Raw genomic sequence first — 24,829 nt, forward strand, 5'->3', positions numbered from 1 at the left:
TATTAAGTTATATTTGGTGATATCTTCATACAGGAATCAGGGGCGTTGTGTAGAAGGCTTGGTGGAGATTTTTGATATGCTGGTCACCACAGCCACCCGATTCCGGATGATGAGACTATGTGGGGAAGAATTTATCTGTTTGAAATCTATTATTCTTCTAAACTCTGGTAAGTGTACAGACTTGAAAGTTTCCAATGTTTGTTTTAGTTATTAACAAAACCTCCCAAAAGTTCTGTTATTTTCCCGAGGGAGAGAAGACATGTCAATGTGTGGCAGGGGGTGTTAGTATGAGGTTATAAGTGTGAGCTTATCTAAACTGCATGTTTCCTCTGCATTTATTTGGTGTCTGTAATTTTTTGCAAAGAAGAGTGCTGTGCCTGGAAGACCACAGAGAAGGCTGCAATGCCCTTCAATCTGCAGAACGGTTGGTTCACGGGGGATATCAACCCACTGATGAGACTTTGATGGCCTATACCAGAAAACACTTTTAAGTGCCAAACATAAACATAATATGATTAGACAAAGAGTAACAAACCTTTTTTCAGAAATTAAACTATTGGTGACAAGTAACTCCCAGTAGTCTAAGTTTTGGGGGGGAAACCCAGCTAAATGTAATAATTTGTTGACATGTGGATATTTTTAAGAACTATTAATGTTCACAGTAGTTAAATACAATTCTAGTTAAAGTTATTACCACTTTAAATGTTTCACCAACTATCAAAATAGTCTTTTGTCACACCTTGAACCTAACAAAAAGCCACAATCTAGTCAGGAAAAGCAAATCCTGTGTGGCACTATCTACAGGGGGCTGTGTGGCACTATCTACAGGGGGATTTGTGGAACTATCTACAGAGAGGGCTGTGTGGCACTATTTACAGGGGGGCTGTGTGGCACTATCTACAGGGGGGCTGTGTGGCGCTATCTATCGGAGGGCTGTGTAGCATTATCTACAGAGCTGTGTGTGACTGTCTACAGGGGGTGTAGTGCTGTCTACAGGGGTGATGTGTGGCACTTTCTACTGAGGGCTGTGTGTGGAGCTATCTACAGGGGGCTGTGTGTGGAGCTATCTACAGGGGGCTGTGTGTGGAGCTATCTACAGGCGGCTGTGTGTGGCACTCGCTACAGGGGGCTGTGTGTGGTGCTATCTACAGGGGACTGTTTGTGGCATTATCTACAGGGCTCTGTGTGATGCTTTCTACAAGGGGGCAGTGTGGCAGCATCTACAGGAAGGATGTGGCGCTATCAACAGTTGGCATGTGGCGCTTTCTACAGGTGGCTGTGTATGGCGCTATCTAGAGGGGGCTGTGTGTGGCACTATTTACAGGGGGCTGTGTGGCACTATTTACAGGGGGCTGTGTGGCACTATCTACAGGGGGTGTGGAGCTATGTACAGAGGGGCTGTGTGGCACTATCTATAGGGGGTTGTGGCTCTATGTACAGAGGGGTGTGTGGCACTGTCTACAGGGGCTGCGTGAAACTTTCTACAGGGTGTTGTGTGGCACTATCTACGGGGGAGTGTGGCGCTGTTTACAGTTGCATTGTGAGTACCACTATATACAGGGGGAACTGTGTGTGTGGTGCTTTACTTTGCAATTTTTTTACACAATTATAGTCAGGGGCTCAGTGTATGGTGCTATTATATTTAGGGGCCAGTGTGTGGCACCATGAGAATTTTATCTTCGTTTATAGGTATTAAAATGTTGCAAAACAGAGCCAAAGACATCTGAGTGGAAAATTCTGCAGAAATGTGCGTGGCCAGAAGTTGTCATGAGGTCTGGACTGAATGGAGAAGAAAAGAGAAAAAAACTACTAGTGTCTGAGAAGATGTCACCTGTGAGTCACTGGATTTATAGAGAATCTGTCACCGTTCCTGACATGTTTATTATAGGAAATCCTTGTATAACACCAAATGTCTTTGTGTAGTCCAGGACTAATAGACAAATGGGTGTTGACATTCCTCTAGTCAGGAGGATATGTCCCTGCACAATGTGATGCTGTCAGCGATGGTTGGAGACTGTCAGTATGTGGGGAGACAGCCCTTTGATATGGGGAATCGTAACACCCATTTGTTAATGTTTACAGGAAAAGGTAGCATTAAGAATCAACACGGTGCAGCAGGTTGGTGGTGGAGAAGGAGGGCCCAAGTTTGGATAACAGCCCTGGGTCTGGGGCCTAATTAATCCGCCACTGTATAGCAGAAGTCTACAGCCACAAATGGAGGAACAAGAGGAAGGAGTCCTGCTGCCTTTAGAACAGGCAGTTAACTCCTTCCCATTGAGATAACCCCTTCACCACTCTACACTAAGCTAACCCTTTCACCACTCTACCCTAGGCCAGCATGGATGTTATCATTAACCCATCTCACTGCCCTAGCCCACCAGGGATGTTACTATTATCCCTTTTACTGCTATAGACCATCAGACAGGTTATCATTAACCCTTACCTAGACCCTAGGATGCTACCTATAGCTGCAAGGGAAATTTAGACTATCTAGCTATTTTCCAGAGAGGTAACATCAAAAGATTGTAGCATTATTATTATTATTATTATTATTATAATTATTGTTCCCCTGCTTAGGGAAAAAAAATTGGCTTGGATTAATTTTTGTATTCTTCTTTACAATAAAAAAAAATAGAGAAATAAAAAAGTATTTTTTTTACAATTATTATATATTTTAAATATGAGAGGATTAAAGTCGCAGATCTGTTGGTAGAAGGGTATACACACAGTTTTGCAGAACGCCCTCTGTTGTCTGTGTCTGCCCCTGAATTGTTTGATATCTATAAACAAATTCTAACAGTAATTGTTATAGAGTCAGACAGAATGCATATAAAAGGCCGTGAAAGGATTTTATTTCTGTCTTAATACCGGCCATATTGTAATTATGGTTAATGAGGTATGATAGATATGTTCATTTTGCAGCTATTGAATAAATGTAATTTAATTAAATACACCAGTTTCCTGCTGTATAAATTCTGGCATATTCTCTGCCATCCTACGATGTATTCAATAGATTTCAAATCTTATGTTCACTTTAATGAAAATATGACAGATTTAAATAATTATAGTACTTAATGAGAATCCTTGTCTTAAGTATTTTCAGTATTTTTTTCTTTCTTTTCTTTTTCATGCAAATAGAATCTCCTCGTTAATTAAAACATGACCTTTTTCAAGCTCCAGTATGTTAATAACCATTTTTCTTCTAAAAGGTCCTTCTGTCAATGCATTTTTTCACTAGAGGAAGACAGGTTTCACATTTTCTTTCATATGTATTTCTGTAATAAAATTAGTTCTTAAAGGCTATGTACGTAAACCATTGAAAGGCATTTTTTGTTTTTAATAAAGAGATCAATCAGTTTGGATGGTGCAACATTATAAATAGTTTTTATTAAAAATTATTTTTACTTTTTGAGATATAGATGCTATATCGGATTTCTCTACCTGAAAAGGTCGGGGGAAAAAAGAGACTTGTAGCGTGGGTTTCTTAACGACTGCCAGATGATTTTTTTTTTCTACTCATGCCTCACAGTTCCCTACTAACAGGTCCAAGGTGTTTTACCCCATTTACCCTGCTAGTAAATGATGTTCAAGCTTTGGCATCCCCGTATCTGGAACAAGATCATGCTATTCTGGATAGCTTGGAAGACTTCCATGCCGCAATGAATCTAGTGCTTGATGACCCTAACCGCTGTATTACTGCTGAGGGAACCTTACGTTATCTTCGCCAGGGAAGTCACTCCATTTTTCAATATACAGTAAAGTTTAGACAATGGGCTTATAATATTTTATGGAACTCTTCCGCATTGAGACAGCGTTTTCATGAAGGCCCTTCTAAACAGGTTGATGATCAACTTGCTAAAGTCTTTCTTTTAGCAGACCTTGAGGACTATATTCTATTATGCATTCAAATTGACCAAAGACTCTGGGAGAGGTAGCGAAAAAAGCAGAGTTACTATGAGTCAGGGATCCTCTCTCATTCACCAGTCAATCCTTCACTTTATAAAACTTTGTTATCCCCTGTTCAGGAACTAATGGAGGTAGATGTTATCCGGAGACTACTTTCTGCTGCAGACAAGCGTTGACACCTTGCAGAAAGTCTATGTCTTTATTGTGGAACATTATGCCCATTTTTGACAGCCTAAATAAACCTCATAGGTCAATTGAGTGACTGAACTCAGAATTCTGCACCATGTTCCCATTGTGACTCACTGAGTTTGGTGACACAGCCCTTGTCATCTATGACACCAGGTACTGATAATATGATGGGAACAGTTGACCTTTAAGCTTCGGTCCAGTTTCTTATGAAACTATGGAACTGAAGTTTATAATTGATCTTGTTTTCGCTTAACATCCTCTCCAAAATTTCCAGTAATTTTGGGCTTTCTATGGCTTGGCATCCAATACCCCTATTTAGATTGGAAGCTAAGAGGTCTAACATTTCCTTCTGAATATTATAAACTAAATTGTCAGCTGAAGAATCCTGTTCTCTCTCATGTGGAAGTTTCTGGAGATTCAATTACCAACACAGAAAAACTTCCTGAACCCTATAAAGAATCTCTAAATAATGCTAACGAACAACCTCCACACTATCCTTATGACTGTGCTATTGAACATTAGGGCTGACATACCTTTTGGACCCATCTATCCACTTTTTGACTTGGATTAAAGGCTCTTGAGGAATATAATAAAGAGACTTTAGCCAATAGACTCATGCACCATTCGACTTCTCCTGCAGGAGTGGCTTTTTTTTGTACCTAAGAAGAAGCCATTTTACGTGCTTACATTGACCATAGAGAACTTAAAGAGTTGTCCGGTTTCAGCAAATTAATGTTATAATTTGTATAATTAAAGTTATATGATTTTCCAATATACTTTCTGAATTATTTCCTCGCAGAGTTCTGATTGTTGTTATTCAGCAGAAACATTCATTGTTTACTTCCAGTGGATAAAAATCTGTCCATGGTCATGTGATGGACACAGCAGACAGAACTTTGATACACATACTACAACCGTAAGGCCACGTTCAGACGTGGCAGAATTTTGTCGCTGCAAATGTTGGTGCACATTCGGGGCAATTACGCAACGAATCTGTACCAACATTTGCATATTTGACAGGTAATTCAGACGTTGCGGATATCACAGCGGACTTGCCACAGATTTCAGTTTTTGCATTGCAAAGGCTGAAATCCGCAGTGAAATTCCGCTTCTTCTCCACAATGTAATGAGCATGCTGCAGAAGGGGAATTCTGCACCGCAGCCTAATTTCCGCACAGTTATTTTCCGCAACATCTGAACTAAGTTTCCTAAAAATGTATAGAAACAAATATAAAAAACGGCTGCTGCAGAATTCCACTGCGGACTGTCCTCAGCGGAATTCAACAGCAATTCCCCACGTTTGAATATGGCCTAATAAGTCCAGCACCTGAGTGTCCATCACATGACCATGGATAGATTACTATCCACTGGAGGTAAATAATGATTGTTCCTACTGAATAAAAACAAGCAGAGATCTTGAAAACCATGAGGAATTAATACAGGAAATATATTGGAGAATTATAATTATACAAAAAAATTACATTAATTTGCTGAAACTGGAAAACCCCTTTAATCAAGTAAGTGTCAAGAATCATTGACCACTTCAACTTATTCCAGAGTTACTTGAGAGTACAGTCAGACAAGCTCATTTTTAAGCTTGACTTGTGAGGGGCCTACAATCTTGTCCGCTTACGACCTGGGGATGAGTATTAGACAGCTTTTTGTACACGGTACAGTATGAGCATTTTGAATCTTTTGTCATGCCATTTGGACTTTGCAATTCTCCAGCTATGTTTCAGCACTATATCAATGATGTCTTTCAGGATCTTCTAGATAAATTTGTGGTGGCCTATGTTTACGACATATTATTTTTTTTTGAACATTGTAGGCAAGTTAGCATTGTTTTGAGAAATCTTAGAGAAAATCAACTGAACATTAAAGTGGAAAAGTTTAAAAAACAGATTCAGTTTCAGGGGTAAATAATTTCTTCTGATGGGTTGTGCATGGACCCCAGTAAGATCCAAGCTATATTAGACTGGCCTACTGCCAAGAATGTGAAAAAGGTTCAAAGATTTGTATATTTTGCAAACTTTTAAAATTTATCAGGAACTTTTATTTGTGGAAGGATTTTGAAACGATGACATTGGAAATAGAGAATTATTAGCAATAAAGGAGGCATTGATGGAACGGAGGCATGGCCTTACAGGAACTACTAACCCTGTACAAGTTCTCGCTGACTATTGAAATCTTGAGTTTATTAGATCAGCTAGGAGACTTTTCTATAAGGCCTCATTTACACGAGCGTGTGCGTTTTGCGCGCGCAAAAAACGCAGCATTTTGCGTGCGCAAAAAGCACTTGAGAGCTCCGTGTGTCATCCGTGTATGATGCGCGGCTGCGTGATTTTCGCGCAGCCGCCATCATAGAGATGAGGCTAGTCGACGTCAGTCACTGTCCATGGCGCTGAAAGAGTTAACTGATCGGCAGTAACTCTTTCAGCACCCTCGACAGTGAATTCCGATCACCATATCGAGTAACCTGTTTAAAAAAAAAGAGGTTCGTACTTACCGAGAACTTCCCGGTCGTTGCCTTGGTGACGCGTCCTTGGTGACGCGCCTCTCTTGACATCTGGCCCCACCTCCCTGGATGACGCGGCAGTCCATGTGAACGCTGCATCCTGTGCTTGGCTTGTGATTGGCTGCAGCTGTCACTTGGACTGAATTGTCATCCCGGGAGGTCAGACTGGAGGAAGAAGCCAGGAGTTATCGGTAAGTCAGAACTTTTTTTTTTTTTACACGTACACGTATATTGGAATCGGAAGTCACTGTCCAGGGTGCTAAACCAGTTTAAACTCTTTCAGCACCCTGCACAGTGACTGTCTCCTGCCGGGTTCGGTCAAAACGAGTTCGGCCGAACCCGGTAAAGTTTGGTTCGCTCATGTCTAAGACACTCCGTTCGGATGTTTGTAAACAGAAAAGCACGTGGTGCTTTTCTGTTTACATTCAGTTTGACAGCTCTTGCGCGAATCACGCAGTTCGCACGGAAGTGCTTCCGTGCGACCTTCGTGGTTTTCACGCACCCATTGACTTCAATGGGTGCGTGATGCGCGAAAAACGCACGATTATAGAACATGTCGTGAGTTTTATGCAACGCACTCGCGCTGCACAAAATTCACTCATCGTCTGCACTGCCCCATAGAGTAATATAGGTGCGTACGACACGCGTGAAAAGCACGCGCGTCGCACGCGCGTATATTACGCTCGTGTAAATGAGGCCTAAGACAGACACGATGATCTTTATTTTTTGCAAGATTCTATTTTATTGTTTCCTTCAGAACGGGAAAGCAGATGCATTGTCCAGGATGCTCAGGGAGACCTCAAAGAATTACACTCCTGAGAACTACATTCTACCTGCAAAGAAATTTGTGGGGGCAACCTTTTCCAATGGATTACTACAGCATATCAAAGATGATTATGATGGATATCCTTTCCTTGCCAATCCTCCCAAAGACATGATGTAGTTCTCAAAAATGGAGTCTGGACATTGGGTCATTGTCTCGTTGTTCCGAAAGCAGTTCAACTGCAGGTTTTAGGTCTATTCCATGACTCTAGATCTGCAGGTCACATGGGGTACATAAGACTAAGAACTTTTATATCGCTCTTTTTGGTGGCAAAGATGCCAGGTTAATGTTCAGAAATATGTTTCATATTGTCAAACTTGTGCTGGAAAAAAGGCACCTCTTACCTCAATCTTAAGATAACATCAACCTCTTCCCATTCCTTCTTGTCCTTGAGGTCTATTTCTATGGACTTTCTAGTAAAACTAACATCTTCTAAGGACATGAACACTATATTGGTAATAGTTGAAATGTTATACCTCTTAAGGGACCTCTGTTTAACAGATGCTGAACTATTTATCCAGGGAGTTTTCGTACCAGCTTGGGAATTGAAGTACATTCTGATGCACATGTTAGAGTTTTTTCCCTTATTTACACCACCTATTGGGTGGTACACTTTAGACCAGTACTTTGACCACAAAACTGGCCCACGCCTGTGATAAATCTGGCGCATTTTACTACTCGACAAACCTACGGCCATATTCTAAGTTTGCGTCCCAACATGGCTAGCATGTTGCACATCTGGCACATAACTGGCCGGAATCGAGGCACAACTACAATGATACATGTGCCCCAATGTGAATGAAGTGCCATCCACTGAAATCAATGCATGTTCCCTGATTTTAAAGTTTTTCGTATGGTAGAAAGGGACTTTTACAATGTAAAACAGACAGCCTCTTTTATTCCTAATAGACAACTGATGTAGCAGCCATCATCTGATTAATACTGTGTGAAGAAAACATTTTTTAATAAATGTGTGGACAAAAAGTATTTTAATAAATGCACCCATTATTTCTAAATTAAGTTTAATATTCTTCTAATTCACTATAGAATTAACAAATTTAGATACTATTTACCTGCAATGAGAATAATCTTTAAATAAGATCTAACTTTATTTTTTCTCCTTTTCTCAGGTGTATATACATTTTTGTCTAGTACCTTAGAATCTCTAGAAGACACAGACCAAATTCATTTGATTTTGGACAAAATTATAGACACATTGGTGCATTTTATGGCTAAAACTGGACTTTCCCTTCAGCAGCAGCAAAGACGCTTGGCTCAATTACTTCTCATTCTTTCACATATACGACATATGAGGTAAGAAAATGAAGTTATAATCCATGAACTAAAGAATCACTTTTATTACAATCCGGAAATAAGGTGTGTAGAAGTTCAGATGCCTTTGCCGAATCTGTGATACAGCACAATATTTAAACATTTGCTTGATTGTAAACCATTACTCTACATCAGTCCAGAAAGTTATTCTTTAGGCCAGTTTCGCACACAATGCTTTGATGCATTTTTATTGTCGCTATTCAAACATAGCAATTTGTTTTTTGTAGCATTTTTTTGGGGTCAGCAGTGTTTTTATTAAAGCGCAGCATGCTGTAGGTGTTTTTTCTGGCATTTTCCCCCTAACTCTTCTCTATAGAGCTTTGAAATGGCCAGGAAAAACAAATTTACAAAATAACACATGAATTTTGAAATGCAAAAAAAAAATGTGTGTGCGAAGGAGCTGTCAAAATGCTTTTTTTTCCCGTTAAATCATAGGGCGATTGCGGATCACAACGAAAAACAAATTTTGACCTTGACGTGAAAACCCAGCCTTAGTGTTCTTTGTTAATATTCTCAATTTCATCTTAAACATATTTTAAACAGTTTAAAAAATGTCATTTTAATTTAAAAATTGTTAACCTTGCAGTTATGGGCCTGCAGTGTCCATATCTGATGGAGTCCAGTCACTAGTGTAGTTCAGTGTCCCAAATATGAATAGTAGTCCTTGTTTTAGAATTCCAAAGATTGTAGAGTAGTCCGGTCACCAGATTGTTTTTGTTGTAGTGCAGTGCTTACCACAGTGACATCACAGAAAATGGTATGGTGATTGATGACAGCCAAATACAGTTCCAACTATTTTAAGAAAACACATTTTGCTTCCTCAGGAAGTTTCCTACCTTTCCATGGGGAAGGGAACTATGTTTTCTGAAATGCTTTGAAACAGTTTTTGCCCGTTATCGGCCACCGTAAGATTTTCAGTGAAGTCACTCTGGTACATATTAGCACATATGATACCCACAGGTGTTATGTAAAGTGCAGTTTGGTATACTCGTGTGGTATTGAGACTTATCTAGCTGTAGTAGGGGTGCGGTAGTGGTTTTGTTTCATCGCGTACTGTACACGTGTTTTCGCGAGCCTCCTGCTGCCCACATTTAAGGAGTGGCGCTAGTGCATTATTATTATTACTATCCTCTTTTATTCTTTTCATTTAACATTTATATTCAGCAGAACTTTAATTGCTTAGAAAGGTAATCGAGGAAAATCCAGCATCCATGGTCTAATAAAAGAAATATCTTTATTGGCAATACAAGATAAAATCTGCAGGCAAAGTATTAAGACATAGAAATCTACCACTGACGTGTTTCAGGCAACACAGTGCCCTAAGTCATGGCATTCTGAATAATTGCTTAGAAATAATAATAATAATAATAATAATAATAATAATCATCATCATTTCACTCAATAGAGTTTCAATTTTATGCATTAATATAAAATATTTCGTTATACATATGACTTAGATATATAGTTTTATCTTGGTTTCGGCAACTAAGTTAAGATTTAGGTATTTCGTCAATTCTTATGCTGTATAAACGTTATAATGAGACTGTTATTGCTAGCCAAAGCTCCTATATAGCAACAACTGATATTCTATACCTTTCTAATACTGGCCAAAGCCATAAAATGTAATCACACAGTTTTAGCAAATTACAACAATCGAGTACAAATAAATTGCCTATTTTTCCTACTCTGTCACATCCCCGAGTCAAGTCTCAATGTTGGGTATCTAGCAGGTTGGCTATTGAGGTGATGTTTTTACAACATGTTCATCTCCACATGTGTCCACCACACTACTGGGCTGTTTGTAGTTATTCCCATAAATGAACAAGCAGAAAAAAACATTATAATGGGCTGACGTGTACACAACTGAGCCATATTGAGTCTCTTAGTCTCTTGACCAGCAATTCCCAGGTTATCACAGCGGCAACATTTCTAAAAAGCTGGCTTTGATCAACTACAATGTATCTTAAGTTATGTAGATAAATTGTTAAAATATCACATAGATAAAGGTTGGAATTTTTTTTTTACTAGATACTCCTTGTACGTTTTAATAAAGCTCTTAAACAAATCTTAATCTCTTGGAGTTACGGTTCTGATCTACTCTAATAATAAGACGTGCTTGGCAAGAAAATCTAAGCAACATGCACTATTACTTGGCCCAAACTCATGTTATAAATCTTCTGCCTAAATAAAAAGTCTACAGTGAAACACTATGGTACTAAAAGGCTTCCAAAGCATACATGATGGTATACGCGATAAGGACACAATATTTACTCACTGTTAAACATATACACACAAGGGACAGGATGTTATGGGATATTTTTATATCGGGGAAGGATTCAAGTCAAGCATGAAGACATCACATATGGTTGGAAGGCTGAGCTAAACCAAAAATTTGAATTGGTTATTTGTGGTTATATACAAAGAGTTACAATACTAAGGCCCTAAAAGTAATACAATTTGGAAGACGCTCCCATTATACCAGGAGGAAATTTGTTTTTTAACAGTCCAAGGAAAATGTACCGAAGACTCTGTATTACAATCTGCCACTGAATTAAATTGAAGCTCCTATTTAAAGCCAATAACTAAATACAGTATATAAATGTATAGTAATAACTAATTGTATAAATATATAGTATAGATAGCTATTAACTAAATAATAAGATTGGAATTTAGTTTGTGCAGAATGAATATTGTCACGATGCGGGGTGTGGACCCACTGGGCCGTACCGCGTAGCGGGATGGCAGCTGGCCAAACAGGTAAAGTACAGAGTCTATAGTCCAGAGAGGATACCTGAGGCAATGTAGACAGTAGCAAGGCCGGCTTGGCTGGGACTAGGCGGCAGGTAGACGTCAGGCATGGCGTAACAGAACAGGCGTGGAATGCAGCACAACACGGCAACAACTTAGCACGGCACTAAATCTGGATAGCACAGGAACAGGATACAGGAACAGGGAACACTAAGAAACTGGAAGACACTAGGGGACCATTAGCAAGACAAACTTTGGGTAACGAACAATGCTCAGGCAAAGAACAAAAGGGCAGAGCCCCTTTTATAGCCCAGAGCATTCTGGGCTAGATTGCAGACTTCCTGCAATTATGCACGCACTGGCCCTTTAAGACCATGCACGTGCGCCCTCCGAAGACAGTCTCGATACTCGGAAGTGAGTGCCGGCACCTCACAGGAGGATGACGCTGCAAGGAACTCGGATGTCAATGGCCACGGCCGTCGAGGTGTAAGTCAGAATGACGGGCCGTGGCCATAGATGTTACAAATATCAGAGCTATAACTTTTTGGGGCTGAAATTACGGTTCATAATCTTAACTTTGTTCACTTAATTAATCATTAGATCCCAATATGTTGAACTAAATGACAAAGTCGCCTTTTTTTACAGCTGTTTTAGGCCTCATGCACACGACCGTAAAAACTCCCGTTATTACGGGTCGTAATTACGACCCGTAATAACGGGCTCATAGACTTCTATTGGCGACGGGTGCCTTCCCGTTTTCTCACGGGAAGGTGCCTCTGCCGTTGAAAAAGATAGAACATGTCCTATTTCAGGCCGTAATAACGGCACGGACAGTCCATAGAAGTCTATGGAGCTCTCGTAATGACGGGTGGCTACATGTGTGCACCCGTCATTATGGCAGCGTTGCTAAGCGACGTCAGTAAATAGTCACTGTCCAGGGAGCTGAAAGAGTTAACTGATCGGCAGTAACTCTTTCAGCACCCTGGACAGTGACTACCGATCAGAATAAACCTGTAAAAAATAAAAATAAAAGACGTTCATACTTACTGAGAACTTCCTGCTTCCTCCAGTCCGGTCTCCCGCCCGTTGCCTTGGTGACGCGTCCCTCTCGACATCCGGCCCGACGTCCTGGATGACGTTTAAGGCCATGTGACCGCTGCAGCCAATCACAGGTCAATCACAGGCTGCAGCGGTCACATGGACTGCAGCGTCATCCAGGGATGTCGGGCTGGATGTGAAGAGAGGGACGCGTCACCAAGACAATGGCCGGTAAGTATGAATTTCTTTAACTTTTATTACAGAAAAGGCTGTCCCTTCTCTCTATCCTGCACTGATAGAGAGAAGGGGCTGCCGATTAGTGCAGTGCTATTTTGCCGCCAAAAACGTGCCCGTAAATACGGGTGGAATACGGGTGACACAGGACCCATATTTACTGGCACGGGTTCGTAAATACTGGTGCAAAACGGGTCGAATACGTGTGACACCGGACCAGTATTTACGCCAGTATTTACGGGTGGGAAAAAATACGGTCGTGTGCATGAGGCCTTAGACAACTGTTATTTTTTTCCAGTGTTAACATTCATCATCTATCCACAGGCTAGGCAATAAAGGTTAAATTAGTGGGTGTCTGACTGCTGCGACCCCTACCAATCTCTTGCTACTGCTGAGACCACTACCCGTCCACTTTGGACAGCTGTGGTGGAGAGTTGTATGGAACATTGCCTGGCATGCATGCTTCTTGCTATGTGCTGTATGAGTCTATGGGATCCACATGGCTATTTTAATACATGCCACAGAATGGCCTTTCAAATTATATCTCCAAGGGGACTCCTGTTCTAGCAGACAAACCCTCTCCTATGGACAGATGATAAAAATGAATAGTGGGGGACACCCCCTTTAATATATTGAAAGTGTTTGCTATGAAAGCACTGGATAGCTCAATAATGGTCAGGATTTGTCCTAGCCGAATCCATTGGTGAATAATACATGGCCGCACTCTGCAGGATTGGCCAACAGATACACACGCGATAACCTCTATTGTAATTCAATAAAGCTAATCCATGGCTTTTCAGCACACCAATCATTATCATGTTGTGGATTCTGTCAGGATTTAGCGGCGGAATATGTGCCTAAATCCTGACAGAATCCACAACGCGTAAACATGGCTTAAGGATAACAGATCCATAAACGGCAATTTGTGGATGGTTAACCTGGGATTATTTTTTCTTTTTTATACTGCATAAGGTATAAACAATCTGCTGGATTTTACATTTGTTTTCTATAGAGCTAACATGAATGAAAGATGGAGCTTCACTTTGATTCTCTATTAACTGCCTTGTCTTGTCAAAAACGTTTTCTATTCTATAAAAATGTTATTACTTTTATCTTTTACAGCAATAAGGGAATGGAACATCTCTACAGCATGAAGTGCAAAAACGTCGTACCACTCTATGACTTGTTGCTGGAAATGCTGGATGCTCATCGGATGCATACACCTAAAGACAAATTTGTAGCTCAAGAGGAAGACAGCCAGAGCCCTGTAACTGCTGCAACTACAACATCCCCATGCGTGCAGGCTTATTATGTAACTAGAGAGGATGCAAGTTTGCAGAGTACAGTATGAGAGCGTTTTCTACTTACTTCAATTTTTTTTTCATTAATTGGCCTTTAGTGGCCAAGAAATTCCCAGCAGTATACTACCTAACTATAGTCAGTGTATCACATTAGCTGCAAAATGCTGCATATGTTAACACACTCCGGCATGCATCTATTCTGAATGATTTATAGTGCAGATCTTCATAGTCGCTTGCTGTACTTCACAAGGAAGAGGAACCTTTGCTATAATGGTTTATACCCATTAAAATCAAAGCTTTATGTGATTTCTATACGCTCTTACATGTAACGCTAAGCACAAGTTCATTTCTTCAGCTTGTATTTCCTAGATTGGATAGTGTGGAAATGGCATGGACAGTGGCTGACGCATACCACACTTAATGTATTACATAGGTTCACACATACAAGTTTTCATCAGCTAAACATATAGCATTAAAGTATATCATTTACAAGACCATCTTACCTACAGTTATGTAAGTGTATCTAGTTCTCAGTGTTTCTTTAGATAATAATAGTTCCATTTTATGCACTACTGTATATAGGTTTTACCAATATGATTTCTCTACTTTGACCAACAAGTTTCCCAACTTGCCATGAAAATACAGTGTATTCATTAGAGAACACATGGTGCCTAAAATCTAATGGGTACAATGTTCTTTTTATAGTTGTTCTGTAGTCCTCAAGGGCTAGAAGTGATCAGTCTTGATCATGGACAGTGGGTCACCATGGTCATGACCCCAACTACTTTTATAAGTCTTACAGTTTATTAAAAGGAATCGAATTCTACGTCTGTTTCTTTATACTGGTTTTATAAGACTAATCTAAGCATTTGTGGCCTTAACTGTGACATCTTTTAGCAGTTTATTTTGCTGCCAATTGTATAACTTACCTGCGGTTGTGTTCAACACTATGCACAGCTCCTACAATATGTACAAAAAAGATTGTAACGCTGGAAAACACCAGTCGATATCAAACCATGTAATGAGACACGATATTAATGCGAACAATGATCAGATGTGTTGTCATAGGTGAAAAAAAATCCTTTAGGATAGAAAGAGTGAATCGATTTCATGTTTTATTGTTCACTTTTAGTGTATTGAAGAAAATATAAAAGACAAATGAATTTACTCATAACATTTTATGGGTTGCCATTTGGGCAGATTTGTGACTTGGTACACGAATTCCATTTGTTGTCATACTAAACTGAAAAATCATGGCAGTTGACAACTGGTTTGGATATACATAGATGACAGAAGTACTTCACACTGTTTTACTAGTCCCAAAGGATTTTTATTGCCTGATTTAATTCACTACAAACTGAGTGTATAGCGCATTGCTGCCCAGTTATTGATCTATTGTCCAATGTGTTCTATTGCTTCGGAATACATTATCTTACCTTAATAATTCATCGGGATAATGACATGAAAATTTAACATGAAAGGTTTTCCTTTTTCAACTTGCAAGAAAGAGCTCTCATGTTGTGGCAGATGGAGGATTGCAAGTGTCATTTTTATCATATTATATATTGTTTTGTACACTGTGAAATGTTCCATGACTAGGACACCAACTCCACGTACTAGCTACTCCTGGAAATAGGATGTTATATCCTACACGTTCTATTACAGTTCCCAATACACCCACACATAGGACATTGAACATCAATATTCTGTAGATGTTCCCTGAGTAGGTCCTCTGTAAAAAAAAAACATAAAGATTGACTAGTAATGGGGACAGTGGGCCTAGGAGATGGCACTGTTGTTTCCTTCTATCAGTTGAATTGACCAGTCTGGTGGTCTATCTGCTGCCTCTTGGGAATCATCATCAATTGAATCACCAAAGTTCTCCTATTGTAAAGTTATGGGTAAATTTATCCACAATTCCCAAAGTCCAAGTTATATTTGGGGCCAGCTGTCCTATAAATAAAGTGTCTCATAGAGACAGGTCTATTCTTTGTCTCTAATCTGCACAACTGATAACCAGTGGTGGAAAAGAAACTCAGTCTGAGACTAGGGGTGGGTAGAGGGGGTGTCAGCTTTATTTATAACCAAAGGGAATTTTCTGTTTTGAGTGGAGGTAAATAGTCTCAATAGTGACCATTCATTGATTTTATACATTATTGAACATATTTAGATAAGCCCAGATCAAGGTGTGTTACTGGATCTTGAGCTGTGATGCTCCCACTTGGGATTTAACTACTTGCCCAAATTGTAAAACTATGCACCTTACAGATGGTACCAATAGCATATCCATTGCACTATTATAAAGGAGCACAGGTGAAGATGATATAAACCTGATGCTGCTTACTTACATTGGGGAGAGGCACTAATCTCTGGGAACAGTCCCTGAACCGGGCCCAGGTCTATAAAACATTTATTTCAATAATCGATAGCACTTGGTCTCCCCTGAACTCTTAACACCAAATAGAAAAATAAACTCATATATTATAATAACTCTCGCTAAACAACTTAATTATTAAAGCAAAGTTGCACTATCATTGAATGTAAAATGAGTACTAGAAGAAATGGGGGTGACATCCCACAAATGCACTACCGTATCGTAATGGACCAAAATATGAACATATTTATTCTCTATCAATCATAAAGGGATTGACGTCCATTGTATGTACTGTATGACTTTTGCACACAAAGCAGAAGCATAGGATTTCATGTTCCTGTACATGACCCATCTACTGTGCAGTTGCAGAAAAATAGGGATTAATTAAAAAAAATGAATTCCCGGATAAAATGCTGGGTAACCGCTTGTACTATTCTTTGGGTAGTCATATCAACACCTAGAAAAGCATAGGAGACATTGGATTGCATATCTTTAGTGATATTAGTTTGTTTCGTCTTATACAGATGGAGCAGAGCTGAGTTTTTCATCAAAGTCTTTGGGGCTGCATTGTTCACGTACCTTTTATGAGTAAGGCCTTGTGCACATGGCAAAGCTATGTAAAAACAAAAACCTCTGTAGGCCTTTGTATGAAATCAGGGACATACGGTGGCACAGTATGGGCCCTTAGATTTCTATGTTTGTAGTCTTATGGATCCTTACAACATGGATCCATAATACGCTGTGTGAATATGTCCTTATGGTAAAACCGTACCCTGCGGCCCTATACAAAGCCACAGGCAATACATCACGAGATCACAGTTGTGATATCACAGTTGTGCAAAATATAAACTCATCTTGGTAATATCATTTGTTGGCAATTTTCTACAATGTATTTGTATTGCATTAATGTAAAAGCATCTAAATTGTCACAGGGATTATTAATATTACTCAATGACATCATTACTCAAATGTTACATTTCAGTCAAAATTTGTCTGAAATTTCACCCTTCCAAATTTGGCTGTAAGTGTTAGTGAGCCGTGAACCAGCCTCTTGTGTAAATTTGGATACTTGAGAATCAATGAATTTAAGTGACCCTAGACAAGTGTGCATGTTTAACGTTGACATATCATTTTCTTCTTATTATCACCTATTATATATATAAGCACGGTTTAATTGTACAAAGAAAAGCACCTTATGTAACAGAAATGGGTTTTATCCTATTGGACGGTTGAATGTATTTCTTATACAGTGTCACATGATTTCTATATACCAAAACTATAGATATTGACTGAAAGCTGCATGTCAAGTATTTGTGCCTTTTATCTTAATTTTGCTTAAAAAGCTCAATGTGCAAATAAAAACAAGGCTAAGAAGATAATCTGCTAATACGTTCTAATTCTAAGTATTAATGGCAGCTAATATGTTTGACTCATGTTTCGACAGACAGTGATTTAGCAGTAATTGTTAACCCATTGTGAGTAGAACTGGGACATGTAGACTTATATGGCAGTAGGTATGCAGTAGTATGTATGGATCGAATGGTTTTGTGTAGTAAAAAAAAGACATGACATTTAAAATTAAATGCATAGAAAAGGCACAAAACTGTTCTGGGGCCACATTAAAAAAAATTCACAATTCTGAGATAAAAGTCTGATTTCGGAACTGTTTATCTCAGAATTCTTGCTTTTTAACTCAGAATTTTTTTCTATTTTTTTCACATGACGTCAGGGCTCTTACATACAAAAGCTAGAATTCAGGTAATGAAATAAAAAAATGATAACAAATAATGTACAGAATTCCCAAAAATTAATAGTATAACATTTATTTGCAATGAGAATAGTTACATTTATTAAAGGACAGTGGTTAACAAATCATTAGCAAAAACATGGATTGATGAAAGGCTAGGTCTTATATTGCCAGCCATTGGGGAGCATGTATTATTGACAAATTAGGAACTTGGTTCCAAGTAAAAAAAAAAAAAAAAGTCTTTAAAGGCTATGTACACCTTTAAAATCGTTTTGGTTTTTTATGTGTTTTTTTTTTTTAAATAAAAATGTCAATTAGTATGTTTGGTGCAACTTTCTAAATTCTCTTTATTAAAAATAATTTTTACTTTTTGAGATACAGCTGCTTTGTATACTGTATCTTGCGCTGAGACCTGAATCCATCAGGTCCGCGGGACTGCCAGTTTCATAGTCAGCGGGTCCTACATGTCTCCGACACTCAGTATCCAATTGTTATCGATTACTTTTAAGTTATGAATTGTGATCGGTAACAGCACGATCCTGTGTGTCAGGGACATGCAGGACCCGCTGACACTGGACCCGTCAGTCCTGCCGACCTGACAAATAGCGGGTTCAGCAGCTGTATCTCAAAAAGTAAAAATACGTTTTTAATAAAAAGTATTTAGAAATTTGCACCAAACATACTGATAGACATTTTTATTACAAAAAAAAACACAAGACACTATATCAAAGGTCTACATAGCCTGTAAACTTCGTCTCCATCTTGAAACATAAGCTGAATTGAAAATATTGCTGGCTGTGAGGTAGAATGAAGAAGATTTATCAATACTGTTGGAAGACTCAATTCACACCAAAGTCTTTAATGGTCAAGCCTATGCCAAAAGGGTGTCCTTTTGACATATGTTTGGTGCGTATATGTCAGGATCCCACAGCCCCAACTCTATTAAAAAGCGTAGTCGACTGCTTACAAAATAAATTATACAGCTTTCTATGGCAAACATATTCATCTGAAAAGGGAAACAGTTCCAAACATTTGGACATATGTTTGGCGGGACTAATTCAAATCGTGCCACTGAATGTAAACCCCTGAACAAAGTGTAAATTTAGCATTAAGAGGAATGAATTAATAGATTGCAAAAATGGTGCAAATTGGGCAATATTTATGAAAAGAGTACATGTGGCATGAGACACTTCTCTTTCTTATGCCACCTTATAGTTAACATATATTTTAAAAAATAATTTACACCCAAAAATATGGTGCTTTATTAAATACTGTGAATTTCATAAATTTCCAGACCAAAAATTTGCTACAATTGTGCCATGTCTGAACTTGGCATTATTAATTATTGTATCTGTTTCTAAAATAAATAGCATTTTTCATTGTAAACCGTTTGTTGTTCTGCCTACATACAACATCATTGATCCAGATGGAATTCCACAATGATAAATGGCTACTCAGTAAGCCAGGAAACCAGTATATTAAATACAATACATTGCTTTGCAGTGCGTTGCTTGGTTTAGGATTTTTTTCATTTTAGTACAAAATGCGACTAATGATAATAATTACTAGCACAGGTGTTCTGTTCTTCCTTTTAGATAATATTACTAAGAAGTAACCAAGGTCATAGGCCCCGTTCACACATTCAGGATTTTACGTGGATTTTGGCCCAGATTAAAAATATCTCTCCCATGCATGTAAATACAAGCTCTGGAAAATAAATGCCACGTATTCCTTCAGATTCTGCATGGAAATAGCGGCGGAATTAGCCACATGCGAATTAGCTCCATTGAATAGTGTGTAAGCCTTAGATTTCTGCTACGGATCCTGTAGTAAATACGTGTCTTGCCTATGGCAAATCCGATCCGTATGAACATGCCGTTAAAAGGCTGTATTCCAGATGAGTCATTCATATCATATGCACTTAATTTAGGTTATAAAACCACCCTTATGGTTTAAGATTTAGAAAATAATTCAATTATTTTCGGTAGAAGATGGCTTTGTGTATTCTTCAATTTTTAAATATGCAGAACCAGTTAAAAAAAAGAAAAAAATATTTTACTGTTTTGGATCACTTTGATTTTCATTATATGTCAGTATATTTTTTTTCAATGCCTATTTCTTTGGTGACCAATTTCTTTTGAAATTCATGCAAATGTATTTGGTGATATACCTTGCATTGTCAATGTTATTTGTTTAGTTTTGTTTAAAAAAAAAGTGTACGCTTCCGTTTTGTCTTAGATAAAATATATGAAACAATTAAATACGATGAAAAACCTGAAAACTACAAAGATGTTTTTTCAAACTGTTTGATGTTGTAATAAAAAAAATATATATATATTCTGTTGTGTTTTCCTTCTTTTCTTATTTGGAAAGAGAACAAAGTGAAGGCCTCATACACACTACCGTATTACAGCTCCATGCAACCTCCATAGACGTCTTGAAGGCCTTACCTCTGTATGCCTCCGATTTAATACGAAAGGCATACAGAGGTTGTTTTATGTCATATTTTATATTTCAAGGAATATCCATCTCTTCTCAAAGGGCATGGACTATGTTGTTTTCATAGATATGCCATTAACTGAGGTAAACTGTGATAGGAGATCAATAACATCATCACTGCCCTGTGCTAGACATCAATTACTCTCTTCAGCCAATATCATCATATTCATTTGCCCATTTGATATTCCACTGAATCATTTAGTCATATACAAGATAAGGATAGATGAAGTAGACTCCTTCGAAGGATGCCAGTGGGGGTGGGGGCGCTATTAGTGGATTTAAAAAAAAATATCTAAGGTTATAATGTAAGTAATATATTTAAAATATTTCAATAGTTCAAATATAAAAAACTAAAAATATAGGTGAAAAATAAAGGTAAGGGATAGAGCCAAGAGAGGGACTGCTGTTGTGAGGTGGCCTGTTGCACATACGTTCAGAGGATAAGAGTGGAGGGAAATGTTGGGTATGTATTATAAATAAGAATGCTAAGGGGTCCACACGACACAGTTCGCTGTGCTATGCTGTTTCTGTAATTCCCTTTTATGGGAGTTATGGTACTAACAGAAAGCTACGCTGTTACCGTAAGCTAAGCTAGTATTTCTTGAGTGAAAGCATCACTTTTCTCATGACCAGGGGTGTTTTGGGCCTTGATGCCTAGAGAAAACATGTTTAGTAGATAAACTCAAGCACTCCTTTAGGTGAAATATGCAAAAAGGTGATTTATTTGAATAAGGCAATATTTAGAGAAAAGTGACGTTTTGGCCGCAATCCGACCTTTGTTAAACTCTCTTGTCGCTGGTCAATAGAAAAAAGGTAGACAGAGAGACAGAGCTGTAGAAAAGGATATTTTGTATATTTCACCTAAAGGAGTGCTTGAATTTATATACTATTAAATCAGACGAGCTGCCCAGCACCTTCCCAGTACACCCCACAAAGTACACACCATTCTCTGCAAACATCAAAAGGCCAAACTGTATCCTGCAAAAATGATATACATGAGATATTAGTTGATATTTTGGCCAAAATATGCAAGCTCACAACTCGTGTCAAGGGTCATCATCATCTTGTGAGACCCTATGTAAGGTGGGGGCCTAAGATGGTGTATGGCCCCGGCAGGTTTTTTATGGAAGAGATGGAATAGAGACCAGGAGCTCGTGGCAACAAAAACTTTACTAAGCCAGTGTTAACGGCACATCGGGCCATAGCAGGCAAATAAATACTTCTCAATTTAAGAGGCACAGTCTCTTACAGTTGTGGTTCAGGCTGTTGACGGCTTGCTCACTCTTCTGCCTGACAGAGTAAATGGCACTCCTCCAGCACATTGAAGTCTCCTAGGCCACTGCTCACACGACACTGCACACTAACGGGGAGGCTCCTTCCCATAACCCAAAATCAGCTCCAGGACCAAAAGACTACGGTCCACCGACTCGTAGTTTCAACAGCTCACTCATTATACCAGGTTTCTCCACTTCCACCCACACACTTAACACCCTTGGCTGGAACAGCGGCAGTTGTATAAAGTAAACTTTGCCCCCAGCATCTAGTCGCGTCGTCGTCATGCTGCAACATTGTGGTGCTGTTATGGTGCAGCAGAAAACGAATCAAGATGGCGCCTGGGTCATTTATCCCGATGTCAAGTATTTTAGAACGCCAGAAAGCAAACCATCATCACCTGCCGCACCTACCATAAACAACAGGGCAATAAACATAAATATGTCAGGCCAAACAGGGCACCCATCTTGTGGAACGCCACCTGGGGGAGAAAAACAGCACATAAAAGCACAGCACCTAAAGACACGGTACGTAAATAAAAAAAATAATAAACTATACATACACAAATATACAATGTATGCAACCACAGTTCCTGATAAGTGTTGGGAATTTTCTCACAAACTGTTACACCTACTCTAACAGTACAAACAAATCACAGAAAATGGGATCTAATGTGTACAAAATCACATAAAAATGCCATACTTATTGATACAAGGACAGAATACAAATTAATTCCGAGCAGGATGCAGACAAGCCACAATGCTATATGGAGGAGGTAGCACAGGTGCAAAATACTGTTGAGAATCCACTATCACACCTATCATTTATGAGCGGGTGGATGCTTAGTATTACAGTTGCACAGATATGAGGTTTCTATAGGGTATTACACAGTTAGCACACCATTAATAGATGACAGGCATGTGAGTGAATGGTTATCAGTATTTTGCATATGTTCTATTTCCCCCATTTAACAACATTGGGTCTTGTTTACATAATGATGAAAATTGTTTTTGTATCAGTAAGTATGGCCTTTTTCTGCGATTTTATCCCATTTTCTATGATTTGTTTGTAATGTTAGTGTAGGGACACACAAGATGAAGACCCTTAATGGAGTTTGCGAGCTTGCATATTTTGGCCAAGTTATCGACTAATACCTTATGTTTATCATGTGTATCATTTTTGCAGGATGCGGTCTGGCCTTGTGATTTTGGGTGAGAAATGGGTGTTAGTACTTTTTGGAGTGTACTGAGGTTGCTGGGCAGCCCATCTGATCTTATAATATGGGCTGAACTAAAAGGCTGTTAGCCAGCATGGTGACTGTGTGACTAGCATCCTATAGAAGCCTTAGATATGTACAATTATAATACTAAGCAGCCACCCTAATAAATGATAGACGTGAGTGGCTGTTCATCAGTATTTTGCCATTTTGCCCCTGTGCTATTACTCCCATAAAGCATTTTGTTTTTTTTGCATGTAGCTGGGAATTGTTTATGATTATGTGTCTTCTAGTTGGTACACTCTCATCAAGGTAGTGCGTTAACTTCAGTACAATACAGATCCAAAGCTCTAGGAATAATTTTGGGATTTAACGAGAGTTCTGAAATAATTACTCACAATTACATACTGATGCCAAAAGGCCAATGACAGTAGCAGAAACAACACTGCTATGCACTATAAATAATACAAAAAGGTGAAAACATTATTTGGAATGTATTAGTCATTTAATCAAGATGGAATAAAGACAACAATACAGCAGCAGCAACATTTTTGGACTATCCAGTTGCAGTTCACTTTAAACAAGGAATGACGCTTACAACCAACAGCCTGGAAAAAAAACACTTGCATCTGTAAAATGTAGTAAAGGATAATGGCCCATGTGAAGTACATGTAGTGCAGGTCCAATAACTAAAAGGACCTTGGATTTTTTTTTTTCCTACAGCTAAGGCAAAATACCCTCTCCTAGAGTTCAATAGATTTTAAACAGAATGTACATTCAATAATAGCACTTTTTATACTGAATCAATTTAGTAATAATAGAAACATCCTTTATATTTTTGGATGTAAAATGCAATAAAATTAAGTAAAATATGAAGATTACTATTATTGTTCATTTTCTTGGTATGTTTCATAGTAGAGTTGAGATGGTTGGATTCTGTATGCTAGTTTATAGCTGGAGATGTGCTGGTATTTTAAGGTTGATGATGGGAAAAGTTTAGAGAGGGGCTACTAAGGCTAAAGCATCTCTTCTATATTGGTCTTAATGTTGGTTGAGATATACCAAGATCTGGAAACATCATCCTATAATACAGTTTATCTATTATAATACAGTTTAATCATCTCATAATAGTATGTGTCTCTAATAATCTGGAACCAAAAAAAAGTTACATTCAGAGAAAACACTGTAGGCGACTTCAGAGGTTCATGGCACGCACCAAAAGAATTTGCGCAGGTTAATCATAATAGTTTACCCATCATTGCAGGGCATTCATTCCACAAAATCCATTTTTTGTCAAATATTTCTAATTTATAAAAACTCATACAAGTTTACATTTGTGTTAACCAGGTTGAGTCACTATAACAAATTGAGATTCCCACTCATGTAGAAATAGCAATATTCCTATAAACAGTCTCGTATATGGCCCCTGGATCCAATGATCCACTATACATATAAGACATAATTGGGGTAAAATAATTTTAGGAAGGTAAAGTGTCTGCTAAGGAAGTCCAGAACTGAGGACCAAATATCTTGATGACATCACACTTCAATATCGCATGAGGAAAAGCGCCCTTTCTCTCTATTAAACCTGAAGCACCGATCTGAGGTAGATAGAAAAAGGGGAACTGGCGTGAA

General features: G+C 38.6%; 1 protein-coding gene across 1 annotated transcript in view; it reads left to right on the plus strand.

Annotated features, from left to right (window-relative positions):
• ESR1 (estrogen receptor 1) overlaps window positions 1–20,487 on the plus strand; it is a 159,306-nt gene extending 138,819 nt beyond the window's left edge. The window contains exons 6-8 of the mRNA XM_075862873.1: window positions 34–167; window positions 8,564–8,747; window positions 13,908–20,487. Of these exons, the coding sequence (XP_075718988.1) occupies window positions 34–167; window positions 8,564–8,747; window positions 13,908–14,136 (547 nt within the window). The 3' untranslated portion in view covers window positions 14,137–20,487. The remainder of the gene's footprint in view (window positions 1–33; window positions 168–8,563; window positions 8,748–13,907) is intronic.
• The last annotated feature ends 4,342 nt before the right edge of the window (window positions 20,488–24,829 follow it).

Source organism: Rhinoderma darwinii, chromosome 4 (genome assembly GCF_050947455.1).
Source record: "Rhinoderma darwinii isolate aRhiDar2 chromosome 4, aRhiDar2.hap1, whole genome shotgun sequence".
In the NCBI taxonomy this organism is placed as follows: Eukaryota; Metazoa; Chordata; class Amphibia; order Anura; family Rhinodermatidae; genus Rhinoderma; species Rhinoderma darwinii.